Genomic DNA, 24,026 nt, shown 5'->3' on the forward strand with positions numbered 1-24,026 from the left:
TTTAAGCCTAAATCAGACTTGAATGCTGACTTCCCTCTGTTACTCAACTACTGAAGCTGATTAGTGAGCCAGCCTTTCAAAATATTAATGACCCACCATCAGAGATTAAGACTTAAGGTTACACAATATGGATGCCCCATCCCTGGAAGTGTTCAAGGCCAGGCTGGATGGAGCTCTGAGCAACCTGGTCTAGTGAAAGGTGTCCCTGTCCACAGTAGGGAGGTTGGGGACTAGGTGATTTTTGAGGTCCTTTCCAACCCAAACCATACTATGATTCTAAGACTAAGAGACATAATAACGACATATAAGGTCGTTACCTATTTTATCTCCAGTTACCCTACTCACTCTATAGACTACTCAATAGACAGTTCAAGCAGTGGAAGTTTACTCTTGCCTTAAAGGCAGGAATACCTGTTTGCTTGCTGAAGTTTTTTCTGAGGTAGGAAAGAACACATTTTTTTCTTGCCAGTTCCTGAGGTATTGAGCAGAAAAAGAGACGTCCCATACACAGCAGAACAGCTGGACTCCTTCTACCAGGAGGATAAGATATTTGGCTGCTTCTGCTAATTCAGCTAAAGAGAAAAAAAGAATGCTATTCTCTTCCTACTGGAAATCCTTTTATTCTTCAAGGATCATTAGCCTAGTGCCATTTCCAGGTCAACTACTGAACTGCTCTGAAGTCTAAACATTGCCTACCACAGCCCTTTTTTGCTCTCCCCTTTAGGGTACTACTGTGCTGCCAAGTGCCCACAGCACTACATACAGGTACTGGAAGACAGACTTCACCTCTACTGCTGAAGGAATAACTGGGCAAGAACCTTCCTACCAATAAGAAGTTAGCTGACCATAGCCTGAGGCTAGAGAGGTTTTTCTGTTCCTATGTTGTGAGGGATACTGATACACTTCTCAAGATATCTCAAAGTAGTAAAGCAGAGAGGAACTGGCTTGCGCTCCAAAAGCAAAAAAAATCTTGAATACAACTGAGGGAAGAAGTTATCGGGTGTGAGTTACTCCTCAGAACACTGCTTCTCAGCAGCTACACAGCAGCGTGGATGGACAGCGAGTACAGTACTACCACTGTACTTCTCAGCTGCAAGGAGACCTGTGAAGGCAGCTGCCAACTTCTACTGCTACAGGTTGGTCAGACAGGAATGCAGTTACATGAGTAAATCCAAGCCATCCCAGACAAAAACCTTCACAATTTCTACACCCACCTTAGTCACATATCCCTTATCTCAGCAGATCATCAACACTGACAAACTTCTTAGATGAAGGCACATGTTCCTGGAGAGAAGGTAAGCCTGGCTTCTCACTAGAGCAATAGTGGGCACATGTTCAAGGAAAGGGCTCCTTAAACAGGCAGGAAGAAGTGCTGAATCCATACGTGACAGATGCAGGCAGCAGGTGAAACACGGAAGAGGCCAGGCTACTTTGACTCACTCTGTAACATGGGAGTGTATCAGGCCAGATACTGCTGAGAGTCCCAAGGCTGATCCATCCTGCCCAGAAACAGCTCCATGCTCCCCAGGACAACAGCCATAGAGGAAGCACCTCTTGACACCAGCAAGTCAGTACCACTAGCAGCACAAGCCAGCTGGCCCAGGACTGCTTATTATAAAACTTCAAGCCAATATCACCCCTTGCAGTTCTTGCTCCCAGGAAATCCTACCTCACACATTTCAGGAAGTCTGTCTACAGAGATACCAAGTCCTTGCAAGTGCAGCTAATGTATCAACAGTGGTGTACTGACACTACCGTTTTCAGTGCTGCCACTACTGAATTATCACATCCAAGGCCCGCACGCACGGGGAAGGCACTTCACAGAGCCCACTAGTGTCCTGTGGACATTAGCCTGATCTAGAGAAGGGAAAGTCGGCACAGATACTCCTGCAACAGCATCCTATCCGTATTACAGAGCTGTGAAGCAGTGAGCAGAAGTTCAGCTTGGAAAGGACAATCACAGACCATTTGATGGCAAGCTTGATGGTAAGGAAGCAGCGGCAGCTGCAAGCTTTGTCCGTGAGGGCTTCAGGAAGGAGAGAGATAGCAAAGAAGTTGCAGCAATTCCTGAAGCATTTACACCTTTCTGTAGAGGGTATGAGCCACAGGCAGATACCGCCTCTCGCAACCACCGCGGTGACAGCGAGGGACACGATGCCTTCAGCCCTCACAAAGGGTGCCTTCTGCCGGCTCGAGCAGCCCCGGGCTCTTGCAATGGATGTCAGCAGCGCCCAGGGCTTTATTTCCCCGCGGGGAGACGAAGCAGGGAAAAGGGATGTGGCGTGGCAAGACACACACAGCCCTTCTCCCTCCTCTCCATGCTCTTGCAACAGAGAGGGGCAGAAACGTCTTCAACATCAGCGCCCCCCGCCCCCCAAATGCCGCGCCCCCCTTCCCCGGGCCGTACCTTGTCGGCGATGCTGCGGGGCAGGAGCAGGTCAGGGCTGGGGGTGAGCGCCGGCCCCATCTCCTCGCTGCTGGACGTGGCCAGGGGATGCGGCATCTCCCGCAGCGACTTGGGCCCGGAGGACGGGAGGGGCTTGGGGGCGCTCGCCGCGCCGCCCGACATCGCTCCGGGGCCGGGCAGCGACTGAGGCAAGGAAGGAGGGAGCGGAGGCCGCGCCGCCTCGGCGAGGAGCTGCGGGGCCGCGGCTAGAGCCTGCCCGCCACCGCCGCGCTACGAGGAGCGGCAGAAGGCGGCGGCGGCTGCGGCGGAGGAGGAGGAGCGAGCGCAGCGCCCGCCTACGCCGCCGCCGCCCGCCCCTTCCAAGGCGCCATCCGCGCCACCTGCCGCCCCGGCCCGGCCGCGGAAGGCGCAGCGCCGCCCAGCGCGGCCGAGGCGGGAACAGCGCCGCCCCCGGCAGGACCCGGCGGGGCGGCGAGGGGAGGCGGCCCTGGGGCGGCATCGGGACCCGCCGAAGCCCCAGGCGGGTCGGGCCGGGCCGCGGGAGGTATCGGGACCCTCTAAGCCTGGGGCGCTGCCACCGCCCCCCGACGGCGCTGGTGCCGCACGGTGTCGAACGGCGGGTCAAGCGCCAGAAAAGCAACCCAGCTCCTCGGCTTTTCCAGGCTCAGTTCACCGACCTCTAACTGTGCGCGTGTTTGAAGGGAAGCTGTGGAAAACTGGTGCAGGACGAGAGCTCCACTGAAGTCGGTGTCGGTGTGGGCGGGAGGGTGCCTGAGATGGCAGCTGGGCTTCGGCGGCGCCTCCACCAGGCGGGACCGACCCCAGCCGGGCACGGGAGGGACAAGGCCCTTACCCTGGGCCTCCCTCGCGGTGGGAGTGCATCACAAGTGGACACACAGGCAGATGCTTGCACGTAGGGCCAGCAAACCACAGAAACACGCTTTCACTGATGGCTGTTTGTCCGCTTTCACTGCATTTGAGAGATCTTGCATTTTTGTAGAATAATGAGATGAAATATTATATTAAATCCTGTAGAAGTGATCCATGCAAATTTGTCTAGCAGCATGTATTCATCACCGTGATCTATCCACATTTAATAACGTGGAAAAAGTGCTGATGACTGCAGAATAGTTAACAAATGGATGAAAAATAATAGTCTGGTTTAAGATATTCCCTGAGCAGATAAAGCAGCTAAATTTGTCTGATTCATTACTTTTTTTGCAAATAATGTGCTCAGCACTAATTAGACATACTAGAGTAACATGCTACTGGGGCAAGTGATGTATTACTATGAGACTGTCACAATCCCTTCTAGCTATAGATAGATATATGAATATAAACATTCAAGACTTGACCTAACAAGACTTGGATGCTGTAAATATTTCACTTGTGTCTTAACTTTTCCCGGGCAAGTACAATCCACTGAAATCAAAAGTGCAGCACCAGTACCTAAAGCTAAGCTAGGAAGTTTTACAGGTGTCAATGCCAGGTGCCACGCAGCAGGATAAGCATGAGAGCGCAACACTGTGGACTGTCATTACAAGAAGAAATCCTATTTATCACAGGGAAAAAAATCAATCCTTACTATAAATAACTATTCAATGTTACATAATGTTTGAATTCCAATAACAATCAAAAGTCCAAATAAAGTGCCAGGCCCCAGTGAGAAAGCGGCTGTGAAATATTCTTTGTTCGTGACACTTCAGAAACAACAATCTATGCATCAGGAAAAGGAAACAATACAAATTATCATAAATACATACATCTCAGCCACCTTCTAGACTATCCAAATCTTAAGTGGAAACTATTATGATAAAGCAGCAGGTAGGTTTGTGTATCTGCTCCACTGCTCAGGAACTAGTTCCCCTCAGTGGGAACTCCCCTTGCCTCCCCTTGCAAGAGCCTGTACTTCAAAGGCTTATGACTTACTAAGAGCTATTCCTCTCTTTTCCCTTAAGTATCCTCACCCACCTTTGTTTCTAGCTGAATCCCTCTCCAAAGGAAGCCTGTCAGGGACACCCAAAACCTTCAACACTTGGAAACCTTGGGGCATTCTAGCTCTGTGCAGGTACAAATGACCTTCTACTCATCAAACCTTGGCTTGGTGGACAGCGAGCTGAGCATAAGCCTGCTGCATCCTTGCAGGAAAGACCAACAGTATCCAGGCTGCCTACACAGCAGGCAGCACAGGCAGCAGGTTGAGGGCAGGGTTTATAACTCTGTTTGGCACCTGTTACACCTTATCAGATATACTGTGTTCAGTTGTGGGATGTTTATACAAGATGCTGACAAACTGGACAAAGTTCAGAGGGGGGCACTGCGATGTCTGATGACAGGAACACTTACCTACAAGCAGCAGCCACGGGGCTGAGGCTTTTTCAGCCTGGAGCACATGTGGCTTCAAGGGCACTTAATTGCAACCTCCAGTACCTCGTAGGGAGAGAATGCAAGAGAGCATTGGGCTTTTCACAGCAGACTATAGCAAGAGGACCAGAGACAAAGGACATCAATCAAAACAGGAAATTCCTGATGGATGTTAGGAAGAATTCTTTCTCCCTGAAGACAGCCAAGAGGCAGAGCAGGTTGCAGAAAGAGATTGTGCAGTCTCCACCCTTGGAGATTCTCAAGACAATCTAGTCTGGTCTCATGTCTGAGCCTCCTTTAAGCAAGGCATTGGACCAGAGACCTCCCTATGTCCCTTCCAGTGTGAAAGATTCAGTTATTCAGATAACATGTGTTGCTACAGGAGTCATTATGTCTAGTTTCTCTCAATTATCCTGTATACAAGGATGAAGTTCCATGCTCCAGAGATTTTACTTACTGACTAAAGACAGATGTCTATTCTCTGATTTTAGTAAGTACTAAGTCTGTAAAGATTATACAGGTACCAGTTTAACCATGACAGATACCTTCAGAAGCAGATGCAAACTATGATACTGAGAATGAGAAGAAAGCCATATTGGATGGGGATATGAGCAACCTGGTCTAGTGGAAGGTGTCCACTGGGGTTGGAACTAGATGATTTTTAGGGTCCCTTCCAACCCAAACCATTCTATCTTTCTATGAGAAGAGTTCAAAAATCATAAATCATATGTCAAAATTGAACTAACTTTAAATTAAACTAACTTTAAATGTGTAATCTGAAAAATCTCTACAACTGGATGGCCTTTTCTTTGCTGTATTCTCTGCAAGTTCATACTACAGACTAAGGTGAGCCTCCTCTTCAGCCATGAGAAAAACTCGTTTCTATTTTTTTTTAACATGGAAGACTACAATCTCGTGTACTTGATTTCAAGGGCTGGAACTTCAAAAAGACAGAAGATAGAACAGTTTTAAGACTTGCATTTGAAATTAGAGTTGGGAGCAAATTCCTGTACCTTGATTAGAACTACTCACACATTATCAACAGAGGTCATAAAGAATTCCAGATCTTTTGTGCATGAAACGAAACAGAAAAAAAGGCATGCTATGTAGCTGACTTGTTATAGGAATTGTTTTCTACACACAAATAGAAAACCTCTAAATGCACGAGCATGTGGATTATGTGGGTCTAATAGCAGGCACAAGAGGTATAGCCAAAAACTGAGGAAGGAAAGTGTCTTTTTTCTAACACCAGCAGTGAAATAAGTAATTATTTTAATTCTGCTAAGAAATTATGAGTGATTAAAAACATGGTAATGTACCATTCTCCAGTTCCTACTCCTTACCACCAACTGTGATGGTATAATTTTATGACTGTAATACTGTCCTTGACCTTTATATTGGTAGTTTTCTTTTTGTTAAACATTGACCAAGCGAAAACCAATACGCACATGAAATATGCAACCATAATAAAAGACAATGAAAATCAAAATCAATGACAAGTTGACTGGAAGCTGCTATTCAATGCCCACGTCTTAACCCAAGTTAACCTGAAAAAACTGGCATGCTCTCCTAGCAAAATCCTAACTATTATTTATTATGTTTACATCATTTCAGATCAGAAACAAGATGAAACAGAATAGGTATGCATGTAATGCTAACTGGGCAAGAAGAAAAATGGTCGATCTGGGGATCAAGAATCTTACCAATTTAAGACCAAAGGTCACCAGTTTCATGTGTTTTTTTCTGAAGAAAATAGCTCTGTCTCTGTATCACTGAAATCAAAGTCCTGCAGGCTACCTCTTTGGATTGTTACTTGGATAAATAAGGAAAGAATCTACAGGTCACCTGTAGGAAGACTATTTACAAATTTAAAGACAGGCAGCACCTATCTTGTACTGCTGTTCTGATTTGAAGAGCCAGTTACTCCAATAATACCACTCAGGATGCTTTTTTAATGGCAGATGGCTTTATAAGTGCTCAGTGTGAGCTGAAAAGGACTCTCAGTTGTTTATTAACATTGTCTTTAATGTATCTTCATCTTGTTCAGATAATGAGACATAAAATGGCAGTAAGGTTTACAATCAATATCAGGAGGCTAACTTCAGGTTGTATTTATTTACTAGACCAAACATGTAAAGCACACTTGCTTTTCATTAATTATTCTATTTAAAGCCTAAATTATAGGATTCTTCTCTATAGCACAATCCAAGCAATACAAACAATAAGGTAGGCTGGAGGCCACAACAGTCATACTGTCAGGCTTGGCTGGTTTGCCAGGTCAAGGGCAGTAAAAGCTCTTTTCCCACACTGTCAACAGCCTCCCCTCAACTGCTTTATCTTTTCCCCACTGTGGTCTACCTTGGAAAGGATAATGTTTGTGTCTGTCTGCATGTAAGCACATATGAAACCAATATGGAACAAGAGACCATTCTAGAGGATGTAAAGAAAAAAAAAAAAAAAATCCAGCTGTCTTTTGAAGAAGGTCCTTCCTTCCTTATGCTTTTAAAGCTCATGTCTTGTACTGCAGAGATTGAAGAGGGCAGGCTTTTGACCCGACCCAGTTGAATCTTATGCTCCTGCTCATTGACTCTCTACAGAGATGGGATCAGTTCCAAGTCAACAGCACACAACACATGAGCACTCACACACACGTGTAAGCTAACGGCTAAGCTTTTGCTGCATCAAAAGCCTTCAAAGCTGTCAAGTTTGATGGGGATGCAATAAAAAGGAGAGTGGGAACATAGGGCACTTGTGATAGAAAGCAAAAGCCCATGCTAAATGGCTATCAAATGAAAAATCAGAAATCCAGTCAAGGAGAAAGACAGTATGGATACATGGATACAGTATCTTTAGGCAAGTGGATATAAAAAAGTAATACAACTAAAATGTTTAAAGACTCTTCAAAACATTCTACTTTGTTTGAGGGTTTGGGGTTTTTTTTTAGTGACAAACCACGAAAACCATAAATAGAGAAATAAAAGGAGGTGTTTAGGATGGCTCTGTATGAGTAGCACTGCCAACTGGAAATAAGAGCAGCATTCTGGAAGATCTTGGCTCAAGCCAAGGAGACATCCTGCACATACTATTTTCACTGAGTGGGGTGCAGGGGGGGGGGGGAAAGAAAATCAATATTTTACCTCAGCCTAGTGAGTAGGACTGCCCATGGCCATTCTGAAATACTGACATTTATGATCATTCAGTATCACATCCAATTTAAAATAGGGGTTTTTTTTATATAACGAGATACACAGCTCCCTCTACTCTAACGTGACAAGAACAGTCAGCCCGAAAAACAGCATTATATTGCCTCAAGAAAAAGCATGGCCAGATTTGTGAGGCAATGTTCAAGAACAGCTTTATTAAACTGAAAATTTTGTAATGACTTTTCAATAGACACACTATAAAAGCTACATTTTATATTTTTTTATTTGATTATGGTGAACAAGAAGGAGTAGTTTCAGGGAAAATGAAAGTATTCTAAAACACTAGAGATTAGACACCACTCCTTTCAAGGGCTTCATTCCTTCCTCTTTCTACAACCCAAGGAGGAAATTAATTGACATTGATATGAAACTCCTCCCAAAGCCAAAGGATCATTTGACTTGAGGCAGGACTATGTTTTTGCAGAGATGGTCAAAGTTACTATAATCAATTTTCACCACACTCATACCGAAACAAAGAATTAACGAGTCTCAGCTTTTCTGCACCTGAGTTTCCTTGCTGATGATTCCTCCTTCTCACCCTGCTACTTCTTCCTTCCTTGATCCCCGGCCAAGGACCACTGTCCACTAATTAATTCTTCTTAACAGCATTACCTCTGTCCAGAAAGAGCCCAGCAGCTTGGCCTGTCTGTCTCAAACTACAGCTTTCTAGAATCACTAACAACCTCAGTCCTCTCATGACGATGCAGAGAAATGCACCAGTTGGGATTATTGGCTTAGGTGTTGCGCTGGTCTCCACTCGCAATGCTTCTCAGCAGTTAAGGATAACAAGCAAGATATCTAGATAAAATGGACTGCAGATCGCCCAAGAGGAAAAAATAGCACATACGACAGTTCTCACGGCACAATGAGAAATTACAAAATGAAACAAAACGAAACATGAAAATCAGAAGGAGGGAAGGTGCTCAGTCATCTGTTCATGCAAAGAGAACAGTTGAAAATAATACTCGTATGTGGGAATGGCAGCAATGTTTGCTTTCCACAGTATTAATTAACATAGCTTTAAAGCAAACAGAAAACTCCCTGAGATTGTCCCCTGGTTTGGGTAGAGACACGCACACACACCCAGACAAACACACACACAGGCACACTGGTTTTACCAGGCCAACGATCCAGGTAACTAAATTCTACATCTGGACGTTGCAAGTTTCCAGATATAAATTTGTTCAGTTTTTCAAATTTTACATTTAGTGTTTGAAAAGTAAGTATAAATGCTTGGACAGACAGCACACTTGGGTAGCAGAATATTGCCTGTCTCACAGAATCTATGTGTATAATACTAAGGCACACTATTTTAAGACAAATTAATCAATTAGTGTAGATACTGACAGGATTTTTATACATTCTGTACACTTTCAAAATGTAATTTATTTCTTCATCATCTAGTATAGCTGGCTGCAGCACACCTTAAGAAATGGTTTATTGCCTTCAACATTTATGTATATATTTGGTTGTCCAAGCTAATGGACTAGTGTGGCATTTAGCACCAGGCACACCCTATGTATGCTTTTACCAATATAAATAATTCCATTGTAACTAAACCTACAGTTTTTAATAAGCCATTATTCCACTCTAGGCCTGAAGAGTGATGAGGTTATGGATTTATAATAGACTTATAATATGGACTTACAGAAAGAGGAAGCACACGAAATTACTCTGCAGTGTGCAGAGGGTTTGACAACCAGATCCAATATCACCTTTGCCATAAAAAAGTGCCATTTGCTCAGAAATGCCTGTTACGTCTACCATCAAAACCTTAATATTAAAAAGGTAAAGCCAAAGTGTGTCTACACAGAGACACCTCGAACTAAGTTATAAAAAAAAAAAAAACAACTGATTTCCTGTACTTATCTTTCAATTTGGTAAAAAAAAGGCCTTTATGTAATTAAAATTGTTTAGTGTCCTAAAAAAACCCTGCATAAAAAACTGAAGTAGGCAATGTGACTGATTTTTGGCTATCAAGAGGTCAGTGTTGGCCCCATCTGTTGCAGTCTTTTAGATTATTTATTTATTGCAGTTCTTACTAATTGATTTTATTTATGTACGATGAGAGCTACAGCTACTACAGGCCACAGTTCAAATCACTACTCAGCCTGGTTTGATTCAAACTGACTTTAACCACGAAGACATAAACAAAAAGTCACAGTTTGCTGTTACAAGACCAAGGCTTATCCTCCAGGTTTGACCAGATCACTCAATTAAAGATACTCTCACCTATAAGCCTGCTACCTGACATTTCAAAAGCAGTAGTTCCATGAACAAACCTTTCTGAAATTCATGCCAAATATTCTTGCTGTATTCAAAGTGTGGGACTCTGAAAAAAAAAAAAAGTAGGGAGGTCAGGGGTTCTGGGGTTGTTTAACCTGGGGAGGAGGAGGCTCAAGGGGGACCTTTTCACTCTCTACAGCCACTTGCAAGGAAGTTGTAGCCAGGTGTGGGGCGGCCTGTTCTCCCAGGCAACCAGTAACAGGATGAGAGGATGTAGTCTCAAGATGTGCCAGGGGAGATTTAGGTTGGACATTAGGAAGAAGTTCTCAACAGAAAGGGTGATTCAGACATTGGAATGGGCTGCTCGGGGAGGTGGTGAAGTCAGTTCTTGAAGGTGTTTAAGGAAAGACTGGACGTGGTGCTGTGCCACTCAGTGCTGTGGTCTAGCTAACGTGGTGTTCAGTCCTAGGTGGGACTCAGTCTCAAGAGGTGTTTTCCAGCCTAAGTGATTTTGTGACCCTTTCCCTTCCACTTGTATTTTTTTCCCATTTAACCGTGTTGCTGCCTGGAGGCGCCACACCGAGACCCGAGGGTGAGGCCCCCGCGCTTGCTCCCGTGCCCAGGCGGATGAGGCAGGAAAGCAGAGCCTTAAGGTTGCACGGAGAGATCCATGGAGCGCGGCCGTGCTTCCCCCTCACCACCCTGATCCCTCGGCCCGACCGTTCCGGGCAGCGACGGGAAGTGCCCGGATGGGGAGGAGCCGTCGCGCAGAGAGCGCGTCACGATCGCGCGGCGGCGGGGCGAGCCGGGGTAAGATGGCCGCGGGGCTGCTACGCTGCGGGTGAGGGCTGCGGGGCTGCTAGGAGCCGGAGCACCGAGCCCTCGGACAGGTGGGTAACGGAGAGCAGGTGCCCATCCCGGCCGGATGGAGCATCCTCGCCCGCCCGGCGAGGACGAGACAGTCAATTCATCCGTCGTGGGCGGGGGAGAAAGGCGAGCGGGAGAGCCCATTCCTGTTGTCAGGAAGAAATTCAGTTGGGAAAACCGTGTGTAACTCCAGAATAACTCTAAAGGTTGTTCTTACTAGAATAGAAATTACTAGAAATTGTTATTGCTACTAATAGAAATTACTAGACTCTGAAAAAGAATCAGCACAGCTCTTGATATTTCAAGCTGAAGGTTCCAATCAGAACAATATAAACTGTATAATGCATTTTAAGCAGTGCGCATGCGGTGTTTGGCTTATGCTTTCTGACAGTTGCCATGTTTATAAAATCTCTAATAGAATGAAATCCAGGCTCTTCTTTTGAAGAAGTATGTCTATCTTACGTTGTGCCTGTTTTGCAGATATTTGTGGGGGTTAAAAGATTTGAACTACAGTTGAATAAAACAAGGGCTGAAAATTGAAGGATGGCAGCAAATCCTTCAGGACAAGGTAGGTTTTAATGAATTTAAGTATTCAAGGGAAAAGTCTGTGTGCGAAATGTTGTGAAGTCACCATAACTGTAATTTTATTTAATGGAACTATCAGGATAGGGAAGAGAGGTGGGGCTGAAAGCAGCAGAATGGCAGCAGTCCTTCTGGGAGAAGGCACACACACATCAAAGGGTTGAAAAAGACCACTGATGGTTAGGGAGCTTTATATTACTGAACATACCCTCATGTTTGCACTAGAAAGTATCTGCCATGCCTGTGGTCCTGTGATCATTTTCGTGAAGCTTATTTCAGATGCTTCCAACACTTGGTATTGAACATGACTTGCAGTCAACATCAGGGAACAGCCAGAAGTCAGGTGCGTTCCAGGTCATGATGGGAACAGCAAGACCCAGGCAGTAATATCTGTCCAAGGATAGACAAAGCGGCCAGGCCTAGGAGGAAAAGCCAATTAAAACCATAATGCTAACTGCAATTAAATGTTTCTTTGTGCAAAGAGGCATCTGGATTGCATCCTTAAAATCCTTAAAAACATGGAAATGGTCCATCTATCCAGCTGAAGCACCTGTGTTAAAGGCAGAGGAGGGTCTGGGGGGTGTCACACGGTGAATTGAAGGAGGGTCTTAAATCGCCCTCTAGAGGTGTTTTCTGGAAACCTTAGTGGGACTCTGAGGCTTGTCTTCCATAGAAGAGCTGAGGAAAAAGGAGCTTCTCATGTATGGCTCTCCACTTACTTACTTGGTTATGGGAAATGAATTCTGGGTTCAGTTTCCCAGCAGCCAGAGACTTCTTCATGCACATCTGTGTGTGAGTCCTTATCTGGGAAAGCAGTCCTGCAAAACTGGGTGTTGCTGGATGATACTTTGAGGGGTACCAGATTTATGTGTCCAAAAGACACATTTGACTTGCTACTTGATGAAAAGAAGGTAGTTTTTGGAATGGATATTGAGCTTTTGTGAAATGTTGGAAGAGGAGTGCTACAGATTGCAGATAGTTACCTGTTCACAAATTTTAACTCTTGAGAAGTTTTTGGTACATAGTGGTAAATCCTGCTTTATTCTGTGAATAACAAGTCAGCATCATGTCAAGGAATAGAATGTTGTCATAGAGAGTTAAAAGCTGCTTTTTCTTAAACAGGTTGGTTTACTGTGAAGGATGGGATGGGATTTTAGTCCCAGAATACCTTCGCTTCCTTCCACATTCCAGAGTCTTATAATTTAATAGAGCCTTGGAATCTGTTTTTATATTTGAGATATCCTTTAGAGACTCACTAAAGGAACTGTGTAATTACCATGTGAAAATTGTTTGTACTAAGCATTCTAGAAACACTGTCAAGTTTAATTACCAAATAAGGCTATAAATAGTACAACTAGGAAAATTAGAAAGGAACAGATAAATACAAACAACAGTTCAGGGTTTCTTTCTTGGCCAGATGCAGTCTAGTAGTGAAAATGATTAAGACAAACACTGCATTTTTTAGCTTGCTTCATGGCATATGTGTTAGTACTGTTCAGTCAATTCATTCTCCTGTTTGTGGACAAAAGGAAGAAATTTACTGAAACACTCACTAGAAGGGTTATGAATGATAGCACTTATTCAAGCAGAACTGTAGGGGTGAACTAAACATTAGCCTTCTACACAGGTAGACCATTTTGGTAATTTTTTGTACCAACTTAATCCTGTCCCTTTAATCAGTACCAGGTATTTTCTTAGGAGTTAATTTGAGTTTTCTGTTGATTACAGACTTGGACTATAAAGGTTAAGATTCTGCAGATTGGACTTCCTTTTAAACATTGACCCCTTAGGAGAGCACTCCTGAGGAGGAGCTGCATATAAGTGCAGCAGAACCAGCAGAATTGAATGAAAAACGTTACTTCAGGCTGTTAGTGCCACATGGAACTGATTGCATGAGACTATCTACAGCACTTGAAAGAAATGGAATAGATTCTTGCATGCTGTGTGTTGTCCAGACCAGAACTCATAGACCAGAGTGGTATACTTTGAGGGGTGGAAGTCACCTTCTAAGTTACAGAAATCACTTCCAGGTACTCAGGAATACACTGCTGCTGCAGCAATACTTGGCAATATTTGTGCTGTTACACATCTATGGACAAATTAAAAAATAATGCATCTTAGAAAAAAATTACATATACTGTGAATTTGAAGCAACCAACAAATCAAGGGAAAGGAAGTGATGAAAAGCAAGAACTTAAAAAAGATAAAGGTAATACTGTTTCTTGCTGTGCAGAGTTAGTTAGAACTAACTGACATAATATTGGTGAGATAGGGTGGTAAGAGTAGGTGTTAGGATTAGGTTAAAAAGTGAAACTTGCTGTGAGCTCATAAAGCTGCCAGTATCACTCAGCAGGGTTTCAGCATTCTCTGATTTTATGCCTTCATGTGCAGAACATGGGTGCAAGTAGTCTTTAAGCTCCTGCATAGGTACAATGCTTGATGTTAGTGGTGTCAGAAGGGTTTAATTTTTAAATGACCTGATTTGTCTACGTTAGAGAGTAATCTGAGAATCTAGGTGCTCAGTTTGACATCTGACACTGCTAATAATCTATTTAGCTGCTTTGAATGAGTCATTCTGTGTCAGGACTCTTGTGTCTGCAAAGCAGGGAAGAATATTAATGAACTGCAATATTCATGAACTGTTCAAAATCAAAATAGTAGTGCAACTCAGCCCAATCAAGGGAAGTCAAAACTTAAACCTTTTTAAGAAGTTAATGTGTTTGAAAATCTGCACTTCCTTTCACAGATGAGAATCCAGTCTGTACTAAGGATGGCTTTTGTTTTTTGGACGTCTACATTTTTAGTACTAGAAAGCAGAACAGACATATCAAATCTACAGATGAAAAATTACTCTATTTATAATTGAAGTAGGAAACTTTTACAGGCATTTCAGGTTTGTCTTGGGTGCCTGGGCAGAGAACAATCTAAATTAAAGTCTTGCTTATATATTGCCAGATATGATTAATTATTTTGTAAGGATGCGAGATTTTCTCTATGAAATGGCTTTCTCATGTTCCACCCCCTCCATTGTTAACTTTTAAATGAAGGGTTTTGCTTTGCATTTTGAAAAGTTTAAAACACCTGTAGGAACTTCACATTGCTCAGCTGACAAGCACTAACATGTACGTGTTGAATGAGCTCCTCCACTTTCTCAAGCAGGCTTTTTTCTCCTTACCATTAAAAAATTTTAAACAAGTGACTTTTTCAGCACAGCAGATTGCTGATGGTCACTGAATTTTATAGCAAAATGCTACTTTAAAAAAACAACAGTCAAGCGAAAAAACCCACCACAAAGCTCTTAGTAGATAGGTAAGAAAAGGAAGAAAAAATATTTGTTTTTTTTCTGAATCCTTCTAGTTTCTGCCATAAGATACTGTAACAAGATTCATATTAAAATAGAAAACAGAATCTTCAGCACTTTCTTATCACAGTTTAAAAACAGCATTTAAAATGTCTCAAGGCTTTCTGAGTCATACCATCTGCTTGATGATAAATCTAAGCACATTTAGTCTTTCTTTTTTAGCTCACAGCAACCTTTATTAAAAAGTTGTCTCCTTTTTTTTCCTCAATCACTGTATCATCTGAATTCCAAGCATACATTTAGATTTATGGAGTTCAGGGTAAGCAAGCAGTAACAGAAGGCTGCTGAGTAATATGTCAGGTATTAAGCTTTTTGGTTGAAAACTGTGTAGAATGAGCATACAGACATGGTTGCTTAAGCTCAGACCCTCTTAGAGGTGCTTCAGTCATCCTGTCAAGGCATTGTCTCCAGAATTTACAAGAAGGTAAAATCTGGGCTAGCTGCAGCTCAGAATGTTGAATCCTAGCTTGTTAGCAAGATTTCTCAGCCTTTTTATGTTTTAGACCACACATTCAGCTGTGTTTTAATGTTCCAGGTTCATTGCAATTGCAAGGTCTTCAAAAGAAGAGATAATGTACAATACCTGAAAAGCGGAGAAACATTGAAGACCTGAATCTATGCACTTACAAAATAGTTTAAGTGAAGCTAATGCCATGTGGGAGGGAGAGATTAGTAGACAGAAGAAATAGCAGTTAATTAAATGTAATTAAAAAAAATCTATTAAGAAATGTAAAAATTATTATGGGTGACCTTGCATAAAACCACTATAATATGTAATCGAAAGACTCTGCTCTTTTCAAGAGCTCCTGAGACACTGAGGCACATGGGTGCCTATGTTAGGCATGGTGAAAGAGAAAGGTGAGGATTTGATAGCAAGGCAGTATAGATGCAAGTTGTTATATAGAGTTGAAGGTTTCTGTCTGGTAACTGTCTCCTTCATTGAGCCATTCAGATGAAAGGAATACTGGGTTATGTAATTGAACAGAAGGTCTCTCAAAGGGAATGAACTTTGAGTGCAGCTACTGAAAATAAATCATTTTAGTTTGACATGCTAATGCTCTCCTTAAGTGTCTGGACTTAACAGCTTGTGGGCTACCACGTTTTAGTGCTGTCGCTAAAACAGTGCTCAGGGCAGGGGCACAACACACAGCAGTTTCCAATGGGAATGACTTTGACTTTTTGTATGGGGGAAGTAAAGGAGATGACTGCAAGGAGAACCTTTGTTGTATAAGAATCCTGTGTAAGTACGGTAGCTTTGCCACATTTTCATTTAGAAGGCAACTTTGAAAAATACATAGATGGCAGCTATTTTGGGCATTTTTGAATGCTTTAGTTCCTGACCCCTTCTGTAATATACAGGGTCTCTTTGGGAGAATGATTTACAAACCAAATGTTCTTGTATTGTGTACAGACAGTTTAATTTTGCTTCTCTATTCCAGCATCGCGATCATCCTCACAATAAGGGTAGTGTGTTTACGTAAGGACATCAGTGTGTATATATACTAAAACCTTTCTGCATAGATTGAATGAAAGACAGTAAGTGTTTGTATAAGCACGTGTGCAAACTTAGTGATTGTTCTTACCTGTTGCATACATAGTACTTGTGTTATAGTTTGAGTTCATTGACATGAGAAATTAGGCCCTGTGAGTATATTACTCCATTGTTATCACTGAATTGAACATTCAGTGACTGCATTTTAAATCTACAACCTGATAAGTTTATCTTTTTTTTGGAAGACAAGTATTTGATCGTGTACCTTGATTGTAGCTCCAGAGCTGTCGTGGGAAGGGGTAGGATCTAACTTGAGTTAGAAGCCTCTATTTTAAAATGTATTAATATGCATGATAGCTTATGGAAGCTATTGCATGTTATAAAATGAGAAAAGGAGAAATAAAGCATATTTATTAATAGCCTTTTCAAATGGGTACAAAGCTTGGAAGGTTAGTGTATTTATCTTAAAGTAATTTTGTACAGGGATTTATAATTCCTTAACATTAGAGTTGGGCTACAGATATAAAATAAATATCTCTAATATTTTTCTGTCATTCCTACCAGGTTTCCAGAATAAAAATAGGGTTGCAATCCTGGCAGAACTAGACAAGGAGAAGAGAAAGTTACTTATGCAAAACCAGTCTTCCACGAATCACCCTGGAGCCAGGTATTTTATGTTCTTAGACCTTTTTGGGCATCACTGATTACATCAAAAGAAAAAAGCAAACAGCAAGTGAGCTGTAAACTCACACAAACACTTATTAGAAGTGTTTTCTGACCATCCTTAATAACAAGGCAGAGGGACATGGCTCTTTAGGAACATATTAGTATTTAAAATTGTTTACACACCCTGAATTTAGGTTTACGTAATTTCCATTTGAGAATAGGAGAAGCAGATATGCTTATTCAAGTGTACTAAAGTCTATGATAAAGCAAAATCAGGAAGCAGGCACTGAGAAAGTATTTAATTATTAAGCTAAAATGCTATGAGGAGTGGAAGTAGCAGACCATTAGGTTCAGGATACTGTGTTTTAGAGAAGAATAATTACAACAGGATCAAGTTATTCTTGAAACTCCCTGTGTGCAAGACAAAGCCAGTTTATCTGCAGATAATCTCATGAAAAATGCTGTGTTGTAAGGATAATTCTACACCATAAGGTGAAATAATCTAATCTGAGTTTAAGGGCTGTTACTGGGATTTCTCCCATACAAGGCAAAAAGATAAGATTTGTGTCATAAATCAATAACTAGAAAATCATGCAGTAATTTGTGTGGAGAATTTGAGATACTCAAACTTCTGCGTTAGCATGAAGTGAGTGCAGTGCAGTCTGAGGGCTGCTTTTTTTCAAAGAGATTCTAGGTCACTTTTAATTCTTTCATAATCTGAAAAAGCGTGCATAATACTTGAAATTGCCTGAGTTAGATTTCTCAAGCGAGATATGCAATTATTAATAGTAACTATATGCAATTATTAATCAAGCAAAATTGTTGATATGAAAATCAGAATATCGTGCTGTTATGTACAACCCCTGACTCCTGGCAACAGTGTTTCCATACGTCATTACAAGTCTGAGAGTTTCAGGAAGTGCTGGTTTACTTTCTTTTTTCTTTAGGGAAAAATAACACTATATTCTAGTAAGCATAATTAGAATTTACTAATTTTGAACGTGGGGGCAGGGGCAATCTACAGTGCAGCAGTCAAGCTCTCTGCTTTGGCATTGTGGGCTGTTGTGTGATTTTTGAGAAGCTGATGGTTTTTTGGTGTTGTGCCAAAGGTCTCGGACCACAGAGTTGTCAGAAATGAGACCATAAAAATTCTGCAGAAAGAGCAGAAAGACTGAAAGAGCTTGATTTACCTCAAGCACTATAGGGGCATGGACAGTGTAAGGGTGAATGAGTTAATATAATTTCTGGCCTTGGCACAAGAATTGTCTATCCAAGAACAGAAGACCTCTCTTGAAAAGTGTCAGCATATGATGAAGCCTTAAGATTATCTACAGAAATCATATTGAAAAGTTAGAGGGTATAGAATAAATGCAAAATAAATACCTTCAAAATAATTGAAAATATTGTTTTAAATAAACTCAGTAGTACTTTTCTCCATCAGTGAAGCTTGATCTTAATATTTGTCATAAGCAACAATCCTCTGAATTGTTTAGCTTTTGTTACGCATTTAGGCGTAGATTTGTCTAAAGATCATTCATGAGCATGGCTGCTTTTCAAAAACTCATTTACTAAATCAGCTGTTGACATTGAAGCTGCTGGGAAAGTTCAGTTGATGAGTTTGCTTGGATCCCTTGTCATTTGTACTTTTTCCTCTGTGACTGAGGAGAGCTGGGCTTTCAGCACGTCTGCAGTGACAATTTCAAAGGTAGTTGTGAATTGTGTTGCGATACATTTCTAATGGCAGTGCTCACTGACTTACATCCATTACTTATATAGAGTTGGGAATGCTTTTTATGTCTTTTTTTTGCTTAAGAAGGTGGACAAGTCCTAAGATCTAAAAGACAAGAAAAAACATTTATAAATTTTAATTTGAAACCTTACATATGCTGCGCTGAGTTAGATAAGCTAAATCAGTTTCAGGTACTCCCAGCTATCAATAGGGGATAATTATTTCAGTTAACATCAACAAAAAACTCCTTTACCATAAGTAGTGAACTGGTGCCCAGCAGCCAAAGAACTGTTCTTTTACTGAAATCTGCAGAACTCTTTTTAGTACTTCTGTTTATCACAGTTGTTTAGAACAGTCACTTGGTGACTGAGTAGTGCTGAAAGCACCAAGCTGTTGTTTGAAAAATTGCTGACATTGTCTAATGCTGCACCCCAGTGGTTTCACTGACTTCAGTGGGACTCAACCCATGAGCAAAATCCACTATACGCTTCAGGTGTAGTTTGGCATAAGTTGTTTATAATGTCTCAAATGATACAGCTATAGTCACTCCATTTACCTTTTTTTCTCTTATATGAACAAGTAGTAATTCCAAACAGTAATTACCAATTGTCAAGCCATGAGTCGAATAAACCGTGAGTTGAGGAAGTCATGGAATCTGTGGCTAGAATGGCAAGGACACATGTTTTGTCTGTGGTCTGTATCATACCATCTTGTTCTTTTTTGCAGCATCGCACTTTCAAGATCACCTCTGAACAAGGATTTCCGTGATCATGCTGAGCAACAGCACATTGCAGCACAGCAGAAGGCTGCACTGCAGGTAAACTGATACAGTCAGAGTTTCGCTTGGCCCTGGTTTAGATGTGCAGCCCTGCATCTAGAGATACTGAAAGGCCATCTCCTTGGATGTCAAGAGCTCCATCCAGCCCCACAGCTGTCTCTTCGTGTCTCTGGTTGAACTCCCTCCGGTTTCTGTCTCAAACTGAACTCAAATAGCTTCCCTTGGCCTGCTGGCTGTGCTGTCGATGATGCAGCCCACTGTGCTGGTTAGCCTTGATCACCACAAGGGTATGCTGCTGGCTCAATCTAAATTGATATCCAGTAAGGCTTTTCCCTAGTGGTGGAAGGAAGGAATATGCAGGCCACGTAAATTGCCGGAGTCCAGTAAGTTAGCAAACTAACAGGAAAGGGGTATGTAGGATTTCACAAAGATTGTCCAGAGCCATCTTACACAGCAGCTGCCCCCCTCAGGTGAACAAGCATAAATGTCTTGTGAGCAGAATGCTGGTGTCCCATGTTGTACCAAAATGTGTCTGGTCACATGTTATTTGTACGTGCAGGCTCAGGTTGTGGGACGGTCATGCACAATTCTGGCAATTTCTGCAGTAGCTGTCACAAATCAAGACCTAAGTTTGTTTTAGATGGGAGTGGAAACATGGGGTCTAGGCAAAGGAGAGAAATCAGGAGTTGATTTACCACTAGCCCCACCTCCATGGGATTTGCTGAAAAGAACAGCAGGGAATGTCCAAGTTAATTGCCGTGGTGGGCCCTGTTCCAGTGTGACTGATCTAAAATGCTGGGTTTGAATTTGACTATCAGAATTGAGGAGCAGACTGGGAGAAATAAATCATTAATGCTGCAGAAGCCTTGAAGTCTTAAATTATGTCAGTGCTACAGGGAATTATGCTTTAACAAATGCTTTTCTCTTTACAGCATGCACATGCACATTCCTCAGGATACTTCATAACTCAAGACTCTGCATTTGGAAATCTTATTCTTCCTGTCTTACCTCGACTTGAGGCAGAATGAGGAATGTTGTTTCTCAGAACTTCAAGATCTGATTTTTGTCCCTAGCAGGAGGTGTCTGACCCTTGAATTTCTTGAAGATATGTAAAGAATTAGATATCTTAAAATCTATTTTTTTCTGTATTTTTGGAATTATCTTTCAGGAGTGTGAGCTCTAATGATGGGGAAGTAGTGTTGTTGAACAACAACTTTTGCCCTGTATTACCGTTCCTCTGTCAGGTCAAAGTCAAATCGTAGAATTATAGAATCAGCCAGGTTAGAAAGGACCTCTGAGATCATCAAGTCCAACCCTCAATCCAACACTGCTGTGGTTACCAGACCGTGGCACTAAGTGCCACGTCCAGTCTCTTATATTAAAAACCTCCAGGGATGGAGAATCCACCACTTCCCTGGGCAGCCCATTCCAATGCCTGATTACTCTCTGTAAAGAATTTCTTCCTGATATCTAAACTAAACCTCCCCTGGCAGAACTTAAGACCATGCCCTCTTGTCTTACTGATAGCTGCCTGGGAGAAGAGACCAACCCCCACCTGGCTACAACTGCCTTTAAATGTAAGACTTTTTTGTGTTTGAAGTGCACAGGGCTTGCTCCTCCCTGTTTCAGTGCTTCCCCTAAATAAACCTCCAAACCAGAGTCATCAAGCGATGCACATGTGCTCTGTCACTATTTGTGTTTCTTTTTATTGTGTACAGGTACAGTATTTGACTGTAATGAAAGACAAAAGTTACTTTTGTCCATCAAAACAGACATGAATTTATCAGATACATTGATCAGTCTTCCTCCCCTCTCCTGATCCCTTGTATGCAGGTATTTCTAGCGTGCTGTTTGCTGTTGTAGTATCATCTGGTCTCAAGTCTTTAGTTACAGTGTGCCTGCCTCTTACCTTGTTTTGTGAAATATGAAAGTGAATTAAAGTGGGGAAAAGGCAATTGTTTCAAACAGGCCTGTTAGAGACAAAGTTAAAAAAGTCATAAGTTCTCTGGACATCTCAGATGGAAGGTGTTGTCTGCAAAGACAATTCAGTTTAAAAGGTGAAATTTTTCTAATCATGCCTTTTCCAATACTCAGTGTGTTTTATTTTTGTTTGCTTATTTTCTTGGTGTTTTTATTTATGGTAAACAGATCCAGCATCCTGCTGAAAGAAAATCTGTTGATCTAAGGTAAATTATTTTGGAATTGTGGTCACACTACCAGGATAAAGTACCTTAGAGTGAAAAATAGTCCATATGAATGTTCTTATATCTCCACAGTTTTACTTATAAAATTATGCTGGTACATTGATTATTTTACTTATGGAGGCAAGTTTTAGAAAATAAAAAAGAACAAGAAAACATATGTGAGAATGAGAAATCAGAAAGCATCTGTTAAATTGGTGCCCATTTGAAGCAGCTCCATCCTTTGCAGAAACCATGGTGTCCCATGAAGTTTCCAGGGTTGTAGTCTAAAAATTTCCTTAGGGACATCCGGGGTATCCTGTTTTCATTTGCAGGGGATTACCTCAACCCAATAAGCCCTACTGAACTATAAGCACTGTTAACATTTCTATTACTCATGAGTACAGAACAAGTACCAAGAGAGGGTGCAGGTATGAGGAAAATGCCACTGCTCTGAGATACCACTGCTGAGTATAGACCTTTGCAGAAACTGGAGCATACTGAAACATTTTAAAGAAGGAGAATCTTGTGGAGCCAGCCTGATAGAGCTTAAAGATGTGCAATTTTAACATGAAGTATTCATACCATGTGCTTTTTTGAGGGTTCTGATGTGGTGAGTTATGGGAACTATGGTGAGTTTTCTGGGCGATGGAGAAAGAAGTCACTTCCAGGTTCAATGTTTGGCTCTGTGTAGCTTTTTCTTTTTAATTACCAAGAGTAACTACTCTATGAAATTGTTCTGACTACTCATTATTCTGCAGTGTGACCTGAGTATCTTAGATGCTTTGAAGAAAAAGATCAGAAGAATCTCAGTGTAGAAAAGGCACCTATGAATCAGTCCAAGCCTGGAAACATACAAAGGTGGAGAAGTTAAAGCAGACACAGCAGAAAGTTTGGATTTTATATTTTAGTTGAATTTAACATTAAAGGAGCTCTCTGCTAACCATTTGAGCTATAGAATCTCTCAGTGTTGCTGTACAGACTGTATAGGATCTAGGCAATGAAACAATAAAGATCCTTCTTTGGAAAGTTATAGTTGCCCCACTGAAGGAGTTAACACTTGCTGGCTGTGTTGTTTTCACTTTGGGTATTGAAAAATTTGCTTTTGGAAATTCAGGGCATGGGATCAGGGATGAAGGTATTCAAAAGGGGACAAATTAGCACAGCTGTTGTTATATTTGTAAGTTATAATGCCTCAAATCATTCTGTGTACTTGTGAAGATCTTGGTGATATATGTAGATATAACTAACTGTCAAATATACAAATTATGTATATGGAAGCTTCTATCCTAGAAACCACAGACTGTAGCAGTTAGTGTCAGATGGATCAGTCTATCTTGCCACTCTTATTTTTTCTTTTCCACTATTAATCAGTGTTAAACCCATTAATCTATCCCTATACTGTAATTTCAGCAAAATCCTTTCTCCTGCTGGAACCTCATGTTCAAATCGTTATTAGTTAGAATATGGGTGAACCTCAAAGTGTCTGGGATGTCTTGCTTCTGGCAGTGACCATTAACTTGATCATACGAAAACAGAAGGCTTGTAATCTAGTGGTGACCTCTGTACTTAAAGGTATCTTAACGCACATGACTCAAGAGTCATTTTATTTCATTTGGTATGCTACTAAGTGGCTTTTCTACTCAACACAGATGGTTGGAGTAGAGTCTGTATTGGAGCTGGATGGTAGGGTGGGAGCAGGTCACAGTACTGGGCTAACACACAGTGAGGTCAGATTTTCTAAGTGGTGGCAGTCATGATCTCTCGAGAACAGATGAGGTAAAGAGGTCAAAGATGTTGCACTGAAGCACTGAAAGAGCTGAACCACAGTTTATTTCTTAGCTCTGTGCTGTTTTTCTTCCATTAGACAAGCTTTCTCTCCACATCCTTATTTTCCAAAGTCACTCACCATTTCCCCACCACTTTAGGCTCTGGAAAATGCTCTCTTTAACCCAAGAAGCTTGGCCTGTAGAACCATGTGTGGTTTCCTACCACTACAGGCTTTTAGTCTCTATTTTTCCTTAGTATTTTCATACTGCTGAGGTCATAGAAGCACTGGTATGAAACTGCTCAATAGTACCTGATATTACATTTGCACTTTACATCAGAACACAAAATACTGGATGAAACTCACTGTTGGAAAGAAATTACACTCCCTGAGGTTGCTAGCC

General features: G+C 41.8%; 2 protein-coding genes across 4 annotated transcripts in view; one reads left to right on the top strand and one right to left on the bottom strand.

The window, feature by feature from the left end:
- The window catches only part of SNX30 (sorting nexin family member 30), a 72,591-nt gene extending 61,736 nt beyond the window's left edge, over window positions 1-10,855 (bottom strand). The window contains exons 1-2 of one of the 3 annotated variants that reach the window (XM_027710232.2): window positions 10,404-10,855; window positions 10,257-10,306 (exon numbers count right to left, since the gene is read on the bottom strand). In XM_027710232.2, coding sequence (XP_027566033.1) covers window positions 10,257-10,271 — 15 coding nt within the window. In that variant the 5' untranslated portion in view covers window positions 10,272-10,306; window positions 10,404-10,855. Of the gene's footprint in view, window positions 1-2,407; window positions 2,721-10,256; window positions 10,307-10,403 lie in introns of those variants that run through there. The other 2 variants (XM_027710230.2, XM_027710231.2) reach the window with 2 other exon arrangements.
- A 133-nt stretch (window positions 10,856-10,988) lies between these two features.
- On the top strand, window positions 10,989-20,811 carry LOC113982223 (INTS3 and NABP interacting protein). The gene is made up of 5 exons (XM_027710235.2): window positions 10,989-11,090; window positions 11,548-11,635; window positions 17,067-17,169; window positions 19,624-19,714; window positions 20,608-20,811. The coding sequence occupies exons 2-5, from the start codon at window positions 11,611-11,613 to the stop codon at window positions 20,701-20,703; spliced, it is 315 nt and encodes a 104-aa protein (XP_027566036.1). The 5' UTR covers window positions 10,989-11,090; window positions 11,548-11,610; the 3' UTR covers window positions 20,704-20,811.
- Window positions 20,812-24,026: the final 3,215 nt, after the last annotated feature.

Source organism: Pipra filicauda, unplaced genomic scaffold (assembly GCF_003945595.2).
Source record: "Pipra filicauda isolate LSUMZ 115617 unplaced genomic scaffold, ASM394559v2 scaffold71_size5581439_pilon, whole genome shotgun sequence".
NCBI classification, from domain to species: Eukaryota; Metazoa; Chordata; class Aves; order Passeriformes; family Pipridae; genus Pipra; species Pipra filicauda.

Coding starts and splice junctions, on each gene's coding strand:
- LOC113982223 (XM_027710235.2), top strand. CDS start 11,611: ATGGCAGCAAATCCTTCAGGACAAG. Junction 11,636..17,066: donor AGCAAATCCTTCAGGACAAG/GTAGGTTTTAAT, acceptor CATTCCTACCAG/GTTTCCAGAATAAAAATAGG. Junction 19,715..20,607: donor AGCAGAAGGCTGCACTGCAG/GTAAACTGATAC, acceptor TTCTCTTTACAG/CATGCACATGCACATTCCTC.